This window comes from Lates calcarifer, linkage group LG19 (genome assembly GCF_001640805.2).
Source record: "Lates calcarifer isolate ASB-BC8 linkage group LG19, TLL_Latcal_v3, whole genome shotgun sequence".
NCBI lineage: Eukaryota > Metazoa > Chordata > Actinopteri > Centropomidae > Lates > Lates calcarifer.
Window position 1 is genome coordinate 18,838,086 of NC_066851.1, and position 20,535 is coordinate 18,858,620.

The 20,535-nt window shown below is 38.1% G+C and overlaps 2 protein-coding genes across 3 annotated transcripts; one reads left to right on the top strand and one right to left on the bottom strand.

The window, feature by feature from the left end:
- The first annotated feature begins 504 nt into the window (after window positions 1–504).
- On the top strand, window positions 505–5,118 carry rmnd1 (required for meiotic nuclear division 1 homolog). Of its 2 annotated transcripts, none has more exons than XM_018703686.2 (12): window positions 505–614; window positions 1,466–1,932; window positions 2,024–2,129; window positions 2,236–2,311; window positions 2,682–2,721; window positions 2,855–2,955; window positions 3,040–3,146; window positions 3,252–3,316; window positions 3,483–3,559; window positions 3,946–4,066; window positions 4,198–4,314; window positions 4,474–5,118. In XM_018703686.2, the coding sequence occupies exons 2-12, from the start codon at window positions 1,495–1,497 to the stop codon at window positions 4,504–4,506; spliced, it is 1,281 nt and encodes a 426-aa protein (XP_018559202.1). In that variant the 5' UTR covers window positions 505–614; window positions 1,466–1,494; the 3' UTR covers window positions 4,507–5,118. The 2 variants fall into 2 exon arrangements, with proteins under 2 accessions (XP_018559202.1, XP_018559201.1); XM_018703685.2 differs by having other exon boundaries at window positions 568–708.
- A 129-nt stretch (window positions 5,119–5,247) lies between these two features.
- akap12a (A kinase (PRKA) anchor protein 12a) lies at window positions 5,248–15,113 on the bottom strand. The gene is made up of 4 exons (XM_018703684.1): window positions 14,717–15,113; window positions 12,877–12,976; window positions 6,694–12,705; window positions 5,248–6,544 (listed from the first exon to the last, which is right to left on the bottom strand). Exons 1-3 carry the CDS (start codon window positions 14,822–14,824, stop codon window positions 6,722–6,724), a joined length of 6,192 nt encoding a protein of 2,063 aa, XP_018559200.1. The 5' UTR covers window positions 14,825–15,113; the 3' UTR covers window positions 5,248–6,544; window positions 6,694–6,721.
- Between the last annotated feature and the right edge of the window lie 5,422 nt (window positions 15,114–20,535).

Genomic DNA, 20,535 nt, shown 5'->3' on the forward strand with positions numbered 1-20,535 from the left:
TAGCATTTAATCAATCCAGCAAATTTTGAAATAAGAAAGTAACAAAAGCAAGAAGTTGATGAACATGCATCTGAAGGTCAAGTGGATTATTTAGGATTTTTAGCCCAAATTTTAGACTTGCAGGTCGCCTCTCCTTAGTCACTGTGGCCCCAATGCTAACTTGGACCTCGCTTTTGTCTGAAATCATTTGCCCTTTATTTAATTACTAACATGCGAAGTAGATTTTTCTCTCTTACACTGTTGCTCAGTCAAGTTTTCTGAGGCCTGAAGACATGAAAATAGTCAGTATTTCACAAAAAGTAAAGAAAAGTCAAATAAAGTGAGGAAACTGTTGTGGAACAGCAGTGTACCCCCAGGTTGGAAACTACTGGCCTATTGAATAGTTACTGTTTTTTGTTGTAATATACTTTTATATCTGGGGGGTATTTATTTTTATAGGGCAGCAGAGGACTTAAGAAGGACGACAAGAAATGACCTGCCAGTCAACGGTCGGGGCACATTCGGCGCGTAAATTTTACGTCACATCAAACAGGAAACGAGCGGCAACAAAACTTTATTAACAAACACCAAACACGCCTCCTCGCTCTGTCGTGCAAGCTGTCATGTACCAAATGGTAAGGTACAGTTGTGTTTTAACAAACCGTTTTCTGACACGTTAAATGCTTTTTAACATCGACATGTTCTGAATCGTTTCTTTTTCAATGACTGGTAAGCTAACTAACGGCTAACGACCACATATGGAGACACTGATTTGTAGCAGCATGTTAACCACTTCTGTTGGCTTGTGCTTAAAGTTAGCACAAGATAATCAACCGCACTTGTTTTTCGTGTATTTTTACCCAGTTTATTTATAATATGGTTAAATCTAAACTAGACTTAGTAAAGATATTGATTGCTATTAAAGTCAAGGTCAGTGTTGCTTGTTTTGGTTCCTTTTTTCTGTTGACATTGTATTTATGTCTCAATTTGAAGACTTTAAAATGATATCCATTCATTAATAGGTCCAAGATGGTATACACAGTCCTGTAATGCTTGCAGTTATAGCATAACATGTCATGGTACCACTTTCTGATAAGGCACCATTTATAAAATGGGTTTAGAGAGACCTCTCCAGTCCACTGTTTGGCCACTTATCTTAAGCAGTTGATAAATGGATTTTGGTCCAGATGTCCTGTAGCCCTTTTCCAGGGTATAAGTGGTCAGACAGTCCCTTTGTGAGTTCTCCCTGTTGCATTACAAGGGCTAGCTAGAAAGAAAAGCAAAGTGTCATGCTAGAGGGGGATTTTACACAGGCTGGCAACCCCAAAATTGCACTTATTAATAACCTATACTGATCTATAAAGAATTTGTCAATTATTTGTTAACCAATAAGATAGCCATCGTAAATGGTGCTTTATCAGAAAGTGGTACTCATATCATGATGTGTGTCCTGAGGCTACACTAACAATTGATCCCTGTGTTGTAGCTCACCTGAACAGCTGTCTATATGACAAGATGCTTCTCCAGACGTTGTGGTCCAGACTGGGAGCACAGCGGCCTCTAGCGAGGAAACCAGTCTGCATCTATGCCTCGGCCAGTCTCTCCCAGTCCATCCAACCACATAAGTATGAATCCAAACATAGGACTCACTCAGACCTGCCTGGCCCAGGGAGCTTTTCAAGGACCTGTTATTCAAACACTTTTCACCAACAGCAGACGCATGTAAGACATGTGCTGCCTACTTTAGGTGTATTTAAAAGTTTTAACAGCACTGTGTTTGTTGAACCTGGGATGCTGAATAAGTGTGGAAGTGGACAGAATCGATTTTATTCATCACACCTTGTGAAGTCGATGTTAAAATCGAGTATAAAACCAGTGACGGTGCCTGGAAAGAGGATTCCCAAAGGACCAAGAACAAAACAACCTTCTAGAGCCAATCAGCCTGAGGACACGGTAATTCAGCCAGTTATCAGATAAATTATTGATCCTTTTAAGTGTTGATACATGCTTCAGCAATTAATCCAACCCTGTGTTTTCTCTGCAGGATATGATGCAATGTATTGCCTTTGCAACAGCAGATCAGTATCATTTGCCAACACTCTGCCATGACTTGATAAGCCATGGCTTCAATGAGCTAGATTTACCAAGAGGTATGATTGAAATTACACATAAATTACAACTTTGTAATAAAGTAATTGTGATGCATACTGCTTGGAACAACAAACACCTTTTATGACAATCATATTTTAATTTCAGATGCCTCTAATGTGCTGGTGATAAGCACAGACATGACTGCAAAACCAGATGACAGTGCTCTCATGTTCTTCTTCAGGTAAAAATAATGTAGTCTCTACACAGTGATCTGTTTTATGCTTTCTCTTTAATGTAAATTATGCACTGCCGAATTATTTAAAAGGATTTGTCAGTATGTAGTGTTTTAAACTTGATAGATTGGGGTATTGAACCACAGTCATTTTCAGTACTGACAGAAAAGTATCAAACTGACTTAAATTTGATCAAGTTTTCTTTGACCTTATGTTTCCTGACTCATAACTTTTAAAGTGTTTTATTTTGGCAAAGTTCTTATTTGACTGCTTGTGTTAAGATTAAACACGAATGCACTCAGATGATACCCAGGCCTGGTTATAGTGTAACTTGTTTTTGGCACATCATGGACTGACTTTCTCAATCTGAAATTTCAGGGAAGGCTCAGTAGTTTTCTGGAATGTTGAGGAGAAAACGGTAAACAAACAAAGCTATATTAATTTAATACTAATTTATAGAAGTATAATGTTTAATTAATTATAATTCTTGTTTACTTCTATACATGTTTACTTCTATGACAGTGTAGTTTGTTTTTTCAATGTTTTTCCAGATGAAAAAAGTGATGAGAATATTGGAACATCATGAGATCCAGCCCTATGAAGTAGCCTTAGTCCACTGGGAAAATGAAGAGATTAACTACACTGTTGGAGAGTATGTTCTGCTCCACACTCTGTCTTGTTTATTTGTACCTTCACACTTTTTTAGCTATTGCAAAACAAATCTTTTCATCCTCAGAGGAAATACAAAGCTTGAGCGTGGCTGCTTTATTCTGAGCGATGAGATTGATCACGATGAAGCTGTTCTGGAGAAATTTGCATTTTCAAATGCACTGTGTCTGTCAGGTGAGAACCTGTGCTTCAAGTATAAATCATATAGGTTCGTATTGTTTTGCAGTAGTACTCTACTCAGGCAGCTGTCTGAGTCTGACCTCTTGGTTTCTTTTCCAGTGAAGCTGGCGATATGGGAGGTGTCATTAGACGACTTTGTAGAGTCAATTCAATCAATTCCAGAGGTAATGTAGACCCTTAACAACCAGCAGTAAGAAATTATGAATAATTGATTATCTGTAATGGTTGGTTGTTTGTGTGTGAGGAAGATCATATGAGTATTTTAAAACATCAGTTCTCCCCTTAATACTAATGCCCTAACTTTGTTTTTTTGTTTTGTTTTTTCCTCAGATACTTAAGTCTGGCAAAAGAGTTAAGCTGTCCTCTGCAGAGGTTATGCAGAAAATAGGAGAGCTTTTCTCATTAAGGTAAATTCAGTTTTGTCTAAATAGCAGTTAACTCAGAGGGAACTGCAGCCTTTCTATTTTTGGGTTCAAGGTTTTACAGCAAGCCAGAACTTTCCGGTTGTTACTGAGCATCAGTGTCAATAGATATTTTTTGCCAAATCAGTTTGTGTCTTCCAAGCAGTAATATAAATATGCTGACATTCATATTCAACTACAGTAATTACTGTCACTACCTACTGAAGCAGTATGACAAGGTATATGAATGTGGAAGAATTATTGTTGGTCCACTGTTTTGCTCTCAGTTTAGTTTCCTGGATGACATTAACTTAACATTAAGTCTCTTACATAAAGTGGGATTTTCAACATTTCTGCCTAAAACCTTAAAACTTTACATCCTCCTTTGACAGACACTGTATAAACCTGAGGTCTGACCTGCTTCTCACACCTGATTTTTACTGGGACCGAGAAAACCTGGAAAAACTCTATGATAAGACCTGCCAGTTCCTCAGCATCAACCGCAGGGTCAATGTAATTAACCCTAGCCTAATAAATTAATATGACACCACAGTTATAAGATATCCTGTCCTGCTCTGACACTATTGTTAAGAGGCACTTGTTTTGTTTCTTATCTAAGCTCAAAACATTGTCCATGTTTGTAGGTTGTGAATGAGAAGCTGGAGCATTGCACACAGTTGACAGACCTGATGAGGAGCCATCTGAATGAGAAGCACAGCTTCAGGTTGGAGTGGATGATAGTCATACTCATTACTATAGAGGTAAAAGAGATCTTTCCTGCCTGATATGTAAAATATGATGTTTTCGTGCAAAAGTGTCCTTTGTTTTTAACTTCCAAACTAACTTACACTGCTGCACTAAAAACTTTTAACTTTTTTCAGTAAAACAATATTACAACTGTTGCTTTGTTTTCCCTGTAGGTTATGTTTGAACTTGCAAAAATGATCTTCTGAACTGCTCTCCAAAAAAGCACAAATCTAGAGCACTAGACACTACAAAGCAAGAATGCTGGACTACACAAAGGTACTCTGTCAGAAGTATGTGACAATGTTTTCCAGAAGAAACTGGAATGATGAAGTGGACCTAATCATTTCTGAACGTCTTACTGGCAATGCTGTATAGTGTATACATTTAAGCAACACACAATAAATCTTTTTTTTTCATACCATTTCTTTACAACTTTCCTGGAGATCGTGGCTCGAGGGCTTTGCAGGATATTATATACATTTACTGTCAAAGTGCATCAGTGGGACATCTTTAACTTTTCAGATCAGCTGATTACACAGTGATGAGTTTTGTTTTCTGAATTTATGTGTCAAGAAATATCATTTCATTTCTACATCATGTGCAAAATTCTGTGTATCTTGTCCAGTAGAAATATACTGTTTTTAAAGAACTTGCAGAGGCTCTCACTGCAATACATATCATTATTCTTGTGACTGAACACTAGCAGAGAAAAAAAGAAAACAATGCAGGATTGAATCCAAAATCATCAAATCCCAAACTACAACTGTGAGTGCTGTGTTATAGAGAACGTAATAAAGTACTTATTTGTTTTAAATGTTTGACAGTTATGTTTCAGTGTTTGAATGTAAAACATCAATACAATCAGTAATTATTAGTTCAACAGAATGTCTAAAGTTATGCTCACCAGAATTTTCAATACACAAGAAAATTTACAATACAAGAAGAACTTGAAATATACTAGTATGAATTTATTCAAATAAAATAATATTTTATTAATAAAACACTGGTAAATATATAAACACAAGTAACAGGTCTATATTTTGCATTTAGTCATTAGTTGACATCACATATGAGATCAGCAAGAATTTTCCAATAAAGTCAGTGTATGGGAGGAAAATCCAAAGACAGCAAATAGCCTGTCATAACCTTATTTCGTCTGTCACCCATACCACACACTATGATTGCCAAGCTTACGGTATCATTGACATCAGACACACAAAGCTGGGAAATGAAATAGGACAAGAAAAGCTGCCATGTTTGTTTAGGTTTAAGGCTCTGCTTTTATAATAATGATAAATACATATGTGAATATTAATTTAAACTTGAAATCAAAAATATAGTGTAAATTATTACTTTTTTAAAAACAAAGATGTGCCATGCTCTCATCATGCATTTTTTCTATTTTAAATTTGTCACAGTAGAAATTCTTGAAGATTCGAAATGAGCACGGTTTGGCTTGTATAAGCATTAAAATAGTAATTATGTACAAGATAATATACAGTAATACTATGTAACTGCAGTATGCTCAGGTCTGCCTATTGTTCGTTCCTGCATAGATCCAAATGGAGTTATGTGAAATGATTAAACAAATGCTGAATGACAAAACAGTTGATGAACATGAATTGATACATAGTAAAAGCTATGAAATATATACATATAATACTATACTATATATCAAGAGAAATTAATGTTTGCTGTACCTGGATCCTGGACATTATGAATTATGTGTTTAACACACAAATGTTTCTAAGCATTATACCATAAAAAAGACAGATTGTTAACAAAAATACTGTCTTATTCTCCTACACATTATTTTTCAAAAACAGAATATAATGTGAAATATGATTGAAAAGTCCAAGCATGGTTAGTAATTAAAACTTAGCTATTTAGCAAAAAAAAAAAAAAATCAAATTTACTGAAAGAGGCAACTGCATAGTAAATGTCGTTCAGTGTCACACTTCTAAAATCCCACTGAATGCCCCCTGAGAAGAGTAGCACTTCCAGTTGATGTGTCTCTTGCTTGATCCCATTCATTAATCACACACTTTATAATATTAATAAAATAATCTTACAAATCAAGACAAGTTTCATCAGTAAATATTGGAATATTTTGGCTGAGCATAATGTCAAAAAAGCAGCAAAACGCTGTCTCCGGTTGTTTTCTTCTGTCAGTCAGTTCTCCTTTATAATGGCATTTTGATAACTCCTTACAATCTTGAACGACCTCCTTTTTGATTGTCTGACCTTGAAAGAAAAAAATGAATCATGAAATTAATTCATTTGATTGCATATTTCAATAAATGTGATGCATTATTTCAGTGAAAGAACAAGTTGATTCATGGGTTAGATCCTGCAAAAATTGTACTAAATCAAAGGTAAATAAAGAGGCTTACCAGTCGATGACACTGAAGTTAGGCTGAATTAATCCCACTCCATCGTGGTGACACTTGCAGTTGCAGTTTCCGGATGCTCAAGTGCAACAGCAAAATCTTCACCTTCACTCTCAATTTCACATGTTCCTTCTGTTTTGATCATTTCTTGTTGACCTCCTTCTTCCTCAGGCTTGGCATTAGGAGCTATTTCAGTCTCTTGTTCAAATACTGCCTTTTCCTCCTGCTCACTTTCTGCCTGATGTTCTAGGGGTTCCTGAACCTCAGGAAGGGACACACCTGTTTCGTCTTGAGCGTAAATGTCTTCCTCAGCATCCATCCACACATCTTGTTCATTTTCCTCCTCTGTTTGTCTGACAGGTTCCTCTGCTTTTGTTTCTGGATCACAAGCTTCAGAGAGTACTGGCTGACTCAGGAACACTTCTCTTTTCTCTGTTTGCCTTACTGTTTGCACTGTTTCTGTTGCTTGGACGTTGGGGGTTACTTTCTCTGTTGATTTGATTTGTTCTACTGGTTCTACAGTTTCCACTGCTTGCATGTCAACATCCAGTAGTACTGGTTGATTCATGATCACTGCTGTTTCTGTTGAATCTGGTTTGGCTGGTTCTGGTTCTGTGATTTCTGTTGCCTGAACAGCAACCTCAGTTAACTCCGCCTGTTTCTGGCTTTCAGCACTTTGTGTCGGGTTTGTTTTCTCTTTGGGTTCTACTGCCTGAATGCCAACCTCAGACATGTCTGTCTTTTTCACTGGCTCAATTCTCTCTGTTGTAGGTGGTGGAGAAGCTGGTGCTTTTGCTTGCCCAAACTGTATGTTAAGTTTGAATTCTAAAGAAAGGCTAGAGGGGGACTCCACATTACCTATTGAAGAGATTATTCCAGTGTTTTGGGGGACAACTAATCCAGTATTGCTAGGTGTTACAATCTGACTCTGGGCAATTTGTGAAATTTCTGCTTCCTCATTAATTTTCTTCACAGCTAATTCACCTGATGGCAATTTGACCTCTTCAGTTGTGACATCTGCTTCAGCCTTTTCCAGTTCAACTTTAGGTTCCTCCAAATCCTCTTTGTGATCATGGATCAAGGCATCTTCACCTCCTGGAATATCAGGTGCTTGCGTGAGATCCTTGAACACTTGCTGTTCGGTTACAGAGTCATCACTGATGATAGCATGTGCTTCATCTTGTCTTTCCATGGATGTTCCAGTACTATCCTCCATCACTTTTTGATCCTCCACTACACTTACCTCAGCTATCTCACTTGCCTCTGTGACAGCAGCTGGTTGTTTTATAACTTCTTGCTCCAAGTTGTCAACCTCTGATTCAGGTACTGTCTCTGGTAAGGTCTCCTTCACATGATGAATAACCTCTTGAATGGTCACCTTGTTTTCCTCATGAATTAAGTTCTCTTCAGTCTCTGATGTGGCAGACAGCATGTCTACTACTTTAACTGTTTCATGACAAACATCTATAACTTCTTTGGTTTCTGTTACCCCTACCTCTAGCACTGTGTCAACAATCGGCTCAGCTGATCTGATCTCAACATCAACCACCTGCACTTGAATTCTGTGATTGTTCTCAAACTGCACTGAAGGCACATTTATCATCATAACCGCACTACCTTCCTCTGCTGTCTCAGTCACATCATCTTTTACTAATGCCGTTGCAGTCTCGATTGTCCTCTTGAAGTCTTGCTCATTTGCCACTGAGTCTATCAAGGGTTCATGAACGTCTGATGTTTTCTCTATCAAAACATCAGGTATCGCAGCTGAAACATCTTTTAGATAACATGTGGTCACTTCTGCTACTATGGCATGCTCAACTGCAGCACTCTTTGTCTCAGCACCAGGAAGTTCACTTTCTTTTTCTACTTCAACGTTGGCTTGCACCGCACTGAGTTGCAACTCGTGCGTGGGTTCATCTATAACTGCAGCATCGTCTACACAAGGTGCTGGGGTTACTTCAGTTTTTTCTCTGACCTGAACACTACTTTCTTCCTCATTAACAGAAGACACATGAACTGCTGTTAATGTTTGTAACTCATCTACAACTTCAGGGATTTGGTCTTCCTGCCTGACCTGAACATCTTGTGGTGTGCTCTCTTCTGCCACAACTTTATTCTCTGTTTCCTCTGTTACTGAAGGAGGTTTTGGAACATCCTCAGACAATATTTGCTCTTCAAGTTCCTGAATACTACCTTCCTCAACACTTTCTGTGACTACCTGAGCAGGTATAGATGCCTCTACCTCTGTTTCTGTTTCAGCTACAATGTCATTTACATCAGATGGTAATACCTCTTGTTCTTGAACATCTTCAGCTTTGGCATCTTCTACTAATAGTTTTTCCTCTGGCTCTACACTGCCTTCAGTTGCCTGTGGTAATTCACCTGTAACCGGTCCTGCTGGTGGAATCTCTTCTGATATTACTTCCTTTTCAAGTGATTGGACATTATCCTCTTCTGACTCTAGTTTTGCTTCTTGTGCTGCTTCTGATACCTCGACTTCTTGAACATGATCAGTTTCAGAAGCATCCACTGGCTCACTGACTTCAGTTGGAGGTTCTGTTTCTTCTTTGGGTGCATCTGTAACAGTTTCTTCCTCCAAAGTGGCTTCTGATATAACTTCTTTTTCAAGTGACTGAACACTATCCTCCTCTGAATCTAATGTGGGTACTTGCACAGCCTCTAAAACTTCAGCAACTTGATGATGGTCAATACTTGGAGTATCTATTTTCAGTTCTTTGTTTTCTGGCTCTACACTGAGATTCTCTGTTGTCTGTTTTGTTTCATCAGTAACAGTTTCTGCTGCAGGAATGTCTTCTGATGGTACTTCTTCTTGAGACAATTGAACGCCAGCCTCTTCTGAATCTAATTTGGCTTCTAACACTTCTGGTTCTTCAACATGTTCAATTTTAGCAGCATCTGCTTGTAATTCGTTTTCCTCCTCTGCCTCAACATTACCCTCAGTGAGAGCCTCTGTTTCCTCTTTGGCTTTGTCTATAACTGTTTCTGCTGCTGGAATTTCTTCTGATATTACTTCCTTTTCCAACAGTTGAACACTGCTGTCCTCTGAATCTAATGTCACAGCTTGTACAGCTGGTAATTCTTGTAACTTCTCCACCTCTACTGGTGGTTGATCTTTATCCTCAACTTGAACTTGATCAGTGATATTCTGTAAGACTTGATCTTCCTTTTCTGTCAGAGTTTGGACTTCCTGCTCCACACATGCATCCTGACTTTCTTCAGCTATTGTAGTAGCTGATTCTGCTTCTTGAGAATCAATGTCTAGGGGCTCTTTTTCATCTTGATTAGCCCCAACTAGAGAACCTTCATCTGCAACAATCTCATCACCTTCAGGTGATGTATCAAGAGAAACCACTTCAATTACTTCAGATTGGCTTTCCAGAAGATTCTGTCTCTCATCAGTACTTTGTATTTCTTTTATACTTTCTTCTGGATATGAAACACTGACCTCATGAACTTCATCCACATCAGTTTTAGCAGTGTCGAATTCCTCAGTAGGAACTTTAGATACAATTTCTGTGGAAATGGCTTCCTTGACTTCAGTTATGCTCTCTGTTTGGACTGTTGCTGCAAGCTTATTAATAATGTCCATCTCCTCAACATTTAGACCTGTGTTAATAACAGTCACATCTGATCTCCTGTGCATTTCCAGAATTGTTGGTTCCTCTTTTTCAAATGTTTCAAGTATTTGATGTGAGACAGAGCCAGCTATTCTTTCTGAGCTTACCTCATCTGAACACACTGGGATTGCCTTTGGGCTTATGGAGATGGTTTCAACAACCTGATACAAGACTGCCTCTGTATCTTTTACATCATATTCTACTGGGACTGGTGTTGTGTTGCCGGATGTTTTTGAAGACTCTGATAGCTGGGAAACTGCAGAGATCATCTCAGTTTCATCTGCCAAGGTAATGTCTACAGGCTCTGGAGCAGTTATGGCCTCAGATGTGATCTCTATCAGATCCTCTGCTATAGTGTCATCTCTAGCTGCCTCTTCAGTGACTGAAGCTGGAGTGGCCATTGTCTCTGTAATTACACCTTCCTCTGGAATATCACTGAGTTGCTGATGTTTACTGATTAAATCTGTAAGGTCCTCGGGTTCTTCATTTGAAACAGGAGCTGTGGGTGCCTCAATTTCTAAAGTATCCTCTTTATTTTGGACTTTTGCTTCAGTTTCCTGACTGTCACATGGTGGGACTTGTTCAGCCATTTGATCAATGAGGTCTTGCTGCAGTTCATAGTCTGCTTCCTTGGGTACATGACATTCTACATCAGCCTGTGTTTTTACGTGAACTCCTGTTTCAACTGTATCAAACTCAGACAGTGGAACCACAGCTGGTGTCTCAGAATCTTCATCACCTGAAACTACGTCCTTATCAGCCTCATCTGAAGATACTTGGTCTTGTTTTTCAGCAGACTTCCTTTTCTTTCGACCTGGAAGAAGTTTCTTTATTGAAAAGGAGGGATCATCCTGAGTAGCTTCACTGTCAGACTGTATATTATCTTTGCTTTCTTCCTCATCCTTGGCCTTCCTTTTGGGGGTGACAAGTTTTTTAAGTGATTTCCATGTTGATCCACCATCACCCTCTGAAGGACTTCCTGCTTGTTTCGGGGAAGAGGCTAAAATTTCATCGACCTCATTAGAACCTTCTAGTGGGGACTCTTGTTTCTTATTGTCATTTTCAGCTTGAGGTGTTTCATCCTCAGAGTCTGATGTTTTTCGGCCTCTGCTTCTTCTCCTTCCAGATCCACACAGAACAGCTTCCCATGACACAGATGAATCTTTTCTTTTTTTGTCTTCTTCTGTGCTTTGATCTGAGAGTTGCTCCCCTTCACTTGGTTTTGTTTCCTCTACTGAGGCTGGGATTTGTGTCTCTTCATTTGTGGATGGTTTCTTCATACGCTTTTTCGGCGTCACAAGTTTTTTGAAAGAAGCCCATGCGCCATCCTCCTCTCCTGCTGGCTCTACAGTGGGTTGTGCGGGACTTTCTTCTTTCTGATTCTCAGCTGACTCTGTAGATGACATGAGCTGATCTGAAAAGTGTTCTCCAGAGTCAGACAGCTTTGCGTCACTTGATTTCCTGCCTCTCTGCTTTTTGGAGTGTTTCTTTAAACTAGACCCTGATAAGAGCCTTTTCAGGGGACTGGCTTGAACTTTCTCTTGAGAACTTGTAATTTCAGGCTCATTGACAGTAATGGTTGTTGGATCTCTGGGAGGTGATTTCCCATCATCTGCAGAGAGGATCTCCTCTTTAAGTTCATTTTCTTCTTTCTCTTTATCCTGTTGTTCTGTAGTCTCTACTGTTTCCTTTTTACCCATGTCCACCAGTTCTTTCTCAGTTGTCTCATTTTCTGTTGGCTTCTTTTTCTTCCGTAGTCCAGAAAAGATTCCAGTTGTAAAAAACTTTTTAATTGGAGATACAACCTCTGCTTCAGGACTAGATGGAGATGCTGGATGTACGTCTTCTTCTACTGTGGCATCCTGTTGTGCCTTTTCGTGTTCATCTACAGGTGTTGCTGTATCTACATTATCGGATTCAACTTCTGTTGTTTTCTCCTCAGCATTTTCTCGAACATCCTCTGATGTAACATCGGTCAGAGTAGGACATGTTGTTGAATCATTGTCGTAAGTCTCCTGTACTGCATTCAGATCAATATTCTGTTCAGCATTATCACTGTTGGTTTCCTTTGCCATATCCTCAATGTCCTCTGCTTGGTTTGATTCTTCCTTGTTGGTCTCATCAGGCACATCTGTTGGTATTTCAGCTTTTTCAGGGGAGCCTCTTTTTACGGTCAGTTTCAAACCAATGTTACTGAAAAATCTCCTAAAACTTTCATTGATGTCATTCTGCTTTGCATCCATTTCAGTCATTACTTCTTCATTAGTATCAACTTCATCAGGTGATTCCTTTTCATTAATTTCAACATTTTCTAATGGTGTTTCTTCTTCAAGTGGCTTTGCTGTTTCTGAAACATCTTCACCTGGAGAAAGAATAGCTAAACCAGAAAAGATATTAAATATTAGAACACTTGAATTGCAAGAACTGTAAAAGACTGATGACACAGGTGAAATTATATCTTCTGATATTCAACAATTATGCATCTGTTAAGATTATGCTGACTGTTATAATAATACAGCAATAATACAGAGATATTGTGAATACCCACCCTCTGCAGTGATCTCATCCTCACAGTGACCATTAACTTCTGCTATAGAGCTGTCTGCTTTTCCATTGATCTCAGAGATTTGCCCATTATTTTTAAGTGGCTGAAACAAAGCACAAAACAGAACGTAAAATCTCCCTCTCTCCCCTCTGACAAAGATTAGATTTTTTGGTCAGTTTTAAACATTTAAACATATTAATCATACAAAAACTAGCTTCAATTTAAAGTACAGCAGGGACCATTCTCTAATAGCGAAGTATTAACAAATCAACTTGAAGTTGTACTTCTATAAATGCAAATTTCAGTCGATTAAGTCTCTCTTAAGTCCTATTTGTAAGACACTTGAGTTACTGTTGGTCAGAGGTCATTGTAACCTTTCAGTTTAACAACCCTAATTGTCCCAATCTCAAATCCGTGAGCCAGATTAGTCTGGAAAGTCTGAGCAGGTGAACAAGAGACACATGTACTTCATCTAGCATGGCGTAACTCGCTAAATGCACAGTTGGAAATAGCCGTTTGGGTCATTTTGCACCCACTAATACAATTAACACATTCGTAGACATTGCTACAGAGGAGTAATTTCCAGCCATTTTAAAGTTTTTTCATGTTTTCCCATTTTATTACATACATAAAGCACTTGCCTTTCCTTTTTATGCAGTCATTTTTGATGAATAAGATATAGGTATAGGTCTTACTCTCACTGTTGCTGCACAATATTGTCATGTAAGCCAAAATAGTTAAGTGCACTAAATGGTTGAAGTATAATATAATATGATATATATATATAATATAAAACAGTAGATAAATATAAAACCAAAGTTGAGATAGCTTTGCAATGTGACACAGTATATAGCTCATTAGGTGTTTTGGCATTTTATGTGGAAAAAGTCTAATTTATGCCTTTATTCAGCATTAAAATATTTCTTACCAGCATACATTGCCCCTTATTCCATCCAATATGAAATCGCCTAAGACCCACGAAGGGCAAAGATGCCAATAAATCAACACAATATCATTATTGTAGCTATTTTCACTCTTGCTGTACAGTGCTGTCTAATTGACTTCCTGCTCAGCATGACCCAGTGATCATGTTGTACACAAATAATCGATGTTGCCTTCTGCTGAGTGCAGCACAGGGGAAATTCCATCTCTCCCCGGGGCTTTACTTAGGTTCCTTGAAGAATGAAAGGTCATTATTCCTCCACGCTGCTTCTGTTTTTTTGTTTTTTTTTCATCTACAGTAAATGCAAACCATTGCAGCACCAATGAAACAGTGCGAACAGGGGGAGACTATCAGTTTGTTAGCCTCACACTACCAAAGCAAGAGTCAGCAACCCAGGGGTCATTTACAGTTCCTGAACTTTAACAGAATAAAACTAGTGGAACAAATTTTCATCCACTTTTATGTGTTTCTAGGAAAAGATTTGTTGTATTGGTTATATTTTGCATCTGCAGCCACCAGGACGAAATTGATAAATGGCCACTTCCTGTTACAACAAAGCTTTTTAAAAAATTTAGAGCCACAGTCAGAGTAGTTGGAGGAACTAAATGCAATTGTTTCAAATGAGACAAGGACTTTATCTTTATCTCGGGGTTAATGGATGTGCTGGCAAGCACCAGCCACACTGTCCTGACAACAACAAAATCCAGCCTCAGCATATTTATACGTAGCAACGTCGGACTGGTTAAGAATTTATAATAAATACATTTCTTACTGCAAAGCGACTGAAAATCCTTAATGTATGGCTAATGAGGATGATTCATTATTACAAAGTTTGTGCATGAATATAGGAGTAATCTAAACCAGTCCATCTACCAGGATCTGTGGGAAATACGATGATACCTTGTCTTCAATATTCTGCTCAGGCAGAGCATCGTCCACTTTTACGCTCTCCTCCTCAGCTGCTGCATCCTTCTTGCCCTCCCGTTGCGCAGACTGAGCGTCTCCCATTATCGGAACTGCAGCGTGTCACTATCCGGAATGAGCCGCACAAGTGATGGAAATATCCCCCAAAAAAGCCAAGCCGGTAGCTCCGAGAGAGGCTGTCAGCTCTCAAATGGTGCAGCCTGGATGGTGAAAAACACTTTTTTTTAGCCAAACACCTCCCTGCAGGATCACATGAAGCATATGAGCCGAGCCTGGCCCGGCCCGACCCGGCCCGGCACGCCTCTCGCTGCATCAAAATGAGAAGAGGAAAAAAAAAAAAAAGCTGCAGAGCAAACGGCCTATCCTCAAATGACAACAGCCAATGTCCGAGCAACAAGCATGAACCTGCCCCACCATACACATTACCTCAGGGTACATATACATTGGAAGTTACGCAACTGTGAAATAGTATGTAGTAAGTATGTTATAGATTTAAAGAGATATTTTTACTAGACACAGACTGCACCAGATGAGTCGTTTGTGCAGCTAGATTTCAAAGTCGCCCTTTGCTGTGCAATAGTTTTCACTTTGAAGTGGATATTATTATTTTGGACCATTTATTTTAAGAAGAGACTTATTGTTTTTTCATGAAATATGGGGACACAGTTGTGCAAGTACAGTGGCCTGTCTGGGAAAACTGCATCCAGAAGTTTGAGTTTATGTGATTAGGAGTCCAAAAATAAACAACTTAATGAAGAAACAGGACAGAAAACATCTTGATCACGAATGAAGTTAACCTCTTGTTTTCTTTTTGTTTATTTTGCGCACATATCTATCTATATTCATCAGTATCTAAAATAAAGATTTGGGCAGAATATCATGAGCAGAGCAGGACAAATACATAAAACAGTACATGACATGTAAAACTCCAAGACTTTTAATATGAACTATGAGGCTGCTGGAAAAGCTTGACCTTTAGCTAAAACTGAACTGAAAAAGTTTGATTATTTATCTATTAATCTACCATTTATTTACTCATCAAGTAAATAAACCTCTCAGAAAAACAGTGCTGTGGTTATTGAGCTGACCTGTTATGCTCAGTGGTTCTTGAGAACCACAGATCCCAGGGTTATATGTACTTAATTAATTTAAAAATATAAAAAGCTTACTAATTGACATGTTACACTGTGTTTGTTTAATCCATACAGAGACTAACTTGTTAAAATGAGACTTGATCTCAACCTTCTTGTGACCTTTGTCAGTCTGACAAATGAGCGAGTAAATCTGATTATGAGCCCCTGTCATGTCAGCTCATGACAGTGACAAGTAGCAGCTGATGATGTTGCCGGATCTTGGTCAGTCATCATCGCGGGAATAAGTCACCACCTCTTGAATTAATGTGTTTATGTGACTTAAGCTGGGACATCAGATGTCTGCATTATGAACAAAGTGCACAGTATTCCTGTTCCTGTTTAAATATTTTAAATAAAGAGCTGTTATTTTTTTAACATTTACACAAAACCTTCAAGAAAGATGATTTATTCATCTGTAATGTTCAGTATTTTGGGAATGAAGTGAAGCAACTTTTCTGTGATATTCAGTAATTCTAAAACACTTCAACATAAAACTGTTTTCTGTTTTGTATTTTTTGCAGGTCATGTTAGGACGCAGAAGTTGTGACTACTTGTAAAATGCTGTTGATTTAATTTCACAAAGCATCAGAAGACTCGATGCACGGGACATCAGGAGATCTTGTGTGTGTATGTATGATACTCCTGCAGTAAGTTGTACTGTGATGATTAACATTTCAGCCTTTTCATCTGTCGTCTTAATGGATTTACAGTATTTAAGATATATTTGCCAACTAGCCAATGAGTCTGTAATTGCAGTAAAATGATATTATAAGAGTATTAAAGCTTATGGAAAATGTTTTTAAAGTCAAGCAAGAAGTTGTCTTGAAAATGGAAATCAACTGACTGACTGGTCAAATGAACCAAACTCTAGATCAAACTCTGGAGCAAAACAGACTTAACATAATTTGGAGATTAAACTGAGACATGTGGGCAGAATATCATGAGCAGGCCAGAACAACACATGAAACAGTCAGATGTTCAACATGAAGTACAAGGCTGCTGGTGAAGCCTGACCTTTAACTAAGACTGAGCTTAAAGGGATAAACTATTTATATTACTGTCTATTAATTTACCATTTATTTATTAAGCAAGTGTTCTGTTCAGGAACTTTTGAGGAATAAAGTGCTGTGGTTATAGAGCTGACATGTTACAGCATGTCCTGCTATAAGCATCACGCACGGCTGTCCAGTGTCTCTCTCACTGATTGCTGTATTTTATACATGTATTTTTATGAATTTGAATAGATACTTAACTGCAAAATCTCTTATAAGTGTTGAATTGGATTGAGATGTCTTGATTGTATCCACCTTTGCTGCCAGCATGATCTCATGTGACTGGATATTTCCAGAGTCACATTTTGTCAAATAGCATTTTGTTGGAGAGGCATGGCTGCTCATTTGAAGGCAGATATGTAGCTATAGAAGTCCTTTAAAATCTGTTATCCCTGCTGTAATTCCTCGTGTCTCTCAGTTGTCCATTTTACATCCAGGAAGGTAGTGTTAGCAACATAAAGCTCCACCAGCTTTGCCCTGTGAATGTGCCAACCTCACCACAACCCTGCCAGCACTTGAGTAGTTTTTATTTTTACTGCAATCTGTATCTGTCTGAGATCAATTTTATAGTGGATTTTGACACAAGTGATGTGTTTCTTACTACAGTATGTCGTCCAGCTGAGGTTTGGTTCCCAGTCAATCTCAAAGGAAATGAAATAAACCAGAGGTCTTTGACCTTAAAGCAAAGGCAGTTGAGCTGTGGCTTCCAACAATGTAACAGTAATGAGACTCCCACCCACCCACTACTGTTTCATTAAGTTTACTATTAATGTCAGCAAGCATAGAACACCAGCTTATAATTTTACTAACATCCCACCATCTGTTTTTATGTCAGTTATTTAATACAGTCGTGTCATATTTGTAAATGAATATCTGTACCTGTGGAGAAGGAATCTCACAGCTCAAAATAGTCTGAGTTTTTTGCCTATTAACTGAATTTGACTTTTTACCTGTATATTCTTACATTACATCTGAAAGTGTAACAGTCAGTAAGAAGCCCCTCTATGGCAGTTTACCCTCAGTGTCAAAGCTGAGGACAGGTTTACCCTAAAACAACAGTGATGTGTCACCTAAGCTGAACGAAGTGAGACCTTGGGAAATCTTAGAGCGGGGAAACATCTCCAAACCCATGACAGACATTCATGTTAATTTGATCAGATGCTCAGAGACACTGGTGCTGTTATGTGAACCTCAGTACGACGCTAATAAGTTGAATTAATTAGAGTCACAACTTTGGATAACTGGAAACAGCTGATGTTTTCTCCACCGATTACAGTAACCTAACTCCTGAGGCCTGATGCAATATAATGAAATAAAACGCAGGGGGTCTCGGTGAGTCAGTCTGCATGTCTGTACACATCCCTTTTTTTTGCACCTGGGCATTTCAGCGTATCAAACCTAACTTCATGGATGAAATTTAAATCTTGTTGAATGTGTCCTTTTTTTATGCTTGGCCAAGATTTTTTGCCCTGTGCATAAAATTCGATTAGAAACTCTGAGGGTCAGCATAGTTTTAATATTGTGTTTGGGTCTTTTTGCAGTTGCGCAGTTTGTGTTTGAAAGGAAAAAATCAGTAGTTTACCATAGACTTTACATCATAGTATTACAGATGTAATTTGTTACAGCAGAGAATAACCAAGGAAGCTTTACAAATTAGATTAAGCATGCTGTGTTACAGAGATAAACATCTGAAAACCAGAGATGGCAGCTATGTAAACCATGAAATACACAGGTTGATTTATACATACTTGAAAATCTACTCAGTTTTTAAATATCACAACAGGATTTCGGTAATGTTTTAAGACTGAAAGACTGAGATATACAGTCACAGTTGAACCATGTTGGAAAATGCCAAAATTTTTAAAAGAAGATATAAAGCAGAAACTGTTCTTCTGACCCATCATATAATATGATTTTTTTGGTGACACACATACTGCAGAATAAACAGATAAACCTTTTTATTTGGAAAAATGGCTCCTGCAACAGAAGTCTGGCACGGTGACATGGTGGAGGGATGTCTGAGACAAAATTTTAAAGTTCCCAAGTGCACAAAATAGACCATTGTCCTGGAGTTTAGCAGAGTTACAGCCTTTGATTAAGAATACATTCTTGGCATGTTGACAGTGATCTATTTCTCAGTGTCTCTGTACCTCTGCAGTACTGAGGAGTGCACTGTATATGAGGCCAAGTTAGATTTCACCTGATCACATGCTCAGTTGCTGACCGGTGAACAAGGAAGTCCACATCTGAAACTCATGCCGCCCAGTTTATTGATAAAAAACATGCTGTTCAAATCAGGACCAGCTGACTGAAAAGAAATAACTAGATTCAAACCAGAACTTTCAACTTGTAATGTTTTTTGGGCTGAGTTTGGTTCCAGAAATCAACAGAACGGATATAATGCTTAAATGAAAATCCCCATTTTAAATATCCAGGAATAGAAAATGTAAAGTTTAATGAAAACAGGGACTTTGGCTCTTCTAAACAGTTTTCACATATTTTACATTGGTAAATATTTGGGTTCAGCACATCATTGTCTTTACATTTCTAGATAGCAATAACACAAATAGAAGAAAAAGGTAATATTTGTTAGAGTTACCAATACCACATATAGTTTCTAACCTTTGATTGTATTTAGTTATTTGATTAACAGTGTTTCTTTTTCACCTGTGCTGTTTGTTTCTGTTGGTCTGAGTGATGAGCTGTGGCGTATAATTGTTCCTACAGGGATATGTAAATTGTATGAATTGAATTAAATGTAAATTGCAGTCAGATTTTTTATCACTTTAAGTCATTATGCCAACACTGGTCAGCACTGTATCCTTACAGCTGTAACTAATACAAATCATCACTTCCTAACTACCACATGATAGAGCATTTCATCCTGAATAAACTTGTTAATGTAAACTGCATAGACTAAGTCTCTGGGATGATAAAGAACCATAGAAAAGTTAATTAACTGTAAGGTATAGGACAGATAAAGGTACTGCTGTACCACTGACATCTGCTGGGCAAAAAGAAAACTCCACCAAAACGCACAGACCTCAGCCTCTGTGACTGATCTATTTCTCCAGTATGACATTAGATTGTTATTATTAATGAAACTGTGATATGAGCAACATTTTAGAGTTACTGCTGCTCAAGGTGGAACTGGTTTTGATGGAACAGAGGTTTGTATGGGGAAAGTCTCTTTGGTGGAGCTGATACTGGTGGAGGATTAAAACTGGAAAGTAACAATAAAAATAAAAATAATATAAAATAAGTTCCTCAAAATTGTAGGTACAGTGCTGTAAGTAAATGTACTTTTACCTTTCACCACAGGAAATACAGAGATCAGATGTAAATTTGACATAGGAGTATGAAACCATCATCTGATTCAGAAACTTAACATCTTGTTCCTATTTGGTGGTTACAGTTTGTTCTACAATTTCGCATGCTGTCTAGTATTTTTATAGAAGTTTTAATATTTACTTTAAAACCCAGTGCTTTAACAAACAAAAACATATATGTAAAGCTTTCTTTCTTCTCTGGAGTAAATTCAAATCAGGTGAGCTGTATGAACGTATGAATGGTCCAGGTCTTGATCAGGTGAATGAAACAGGTGATGAAA

Bases quoted from the DNA above. Each gene is read 5' to 3' on its own strand.
- rmnd1 (XM_018703685.2), top strand. The intron at 2,130-2,235 runs GTATGATTGAAA...TTTTAATTTCAG, and splicing joins TGAGCTAGATTTACCAAGAG to ATGCCTCTAATGTGCTGGTG. The intron at 2,956-3,039 runs GTATGTTCTGCT...TTTCATCCTCAG, and splicing joins ATTAACTACACTGTTGGAGA to AGGAAATACAAAGCTTGAGC.
- akap12a (XM_018703684.1), bottom strand. From the start codon at position 14,824: ATGGGAGACGCTCAGTCTGCGCAACGGGAGGGCAAGAAGGATGCAGCA. The intron at 12,977-14,716 runs GTATCATCGTAT...GCTTTGTTTCAG, and splicing joins AGCAGAATATTGAAGACAAG to CCACTTAAAAATAATGGGCA. The intron at 12,706-12,876 runs GTGGGTATTCAC...TTTCTGGTTTAG, and splicing joins GGATGAGATCACTGCAGAGG to CTATTCTTTCTCCAGGTGAA.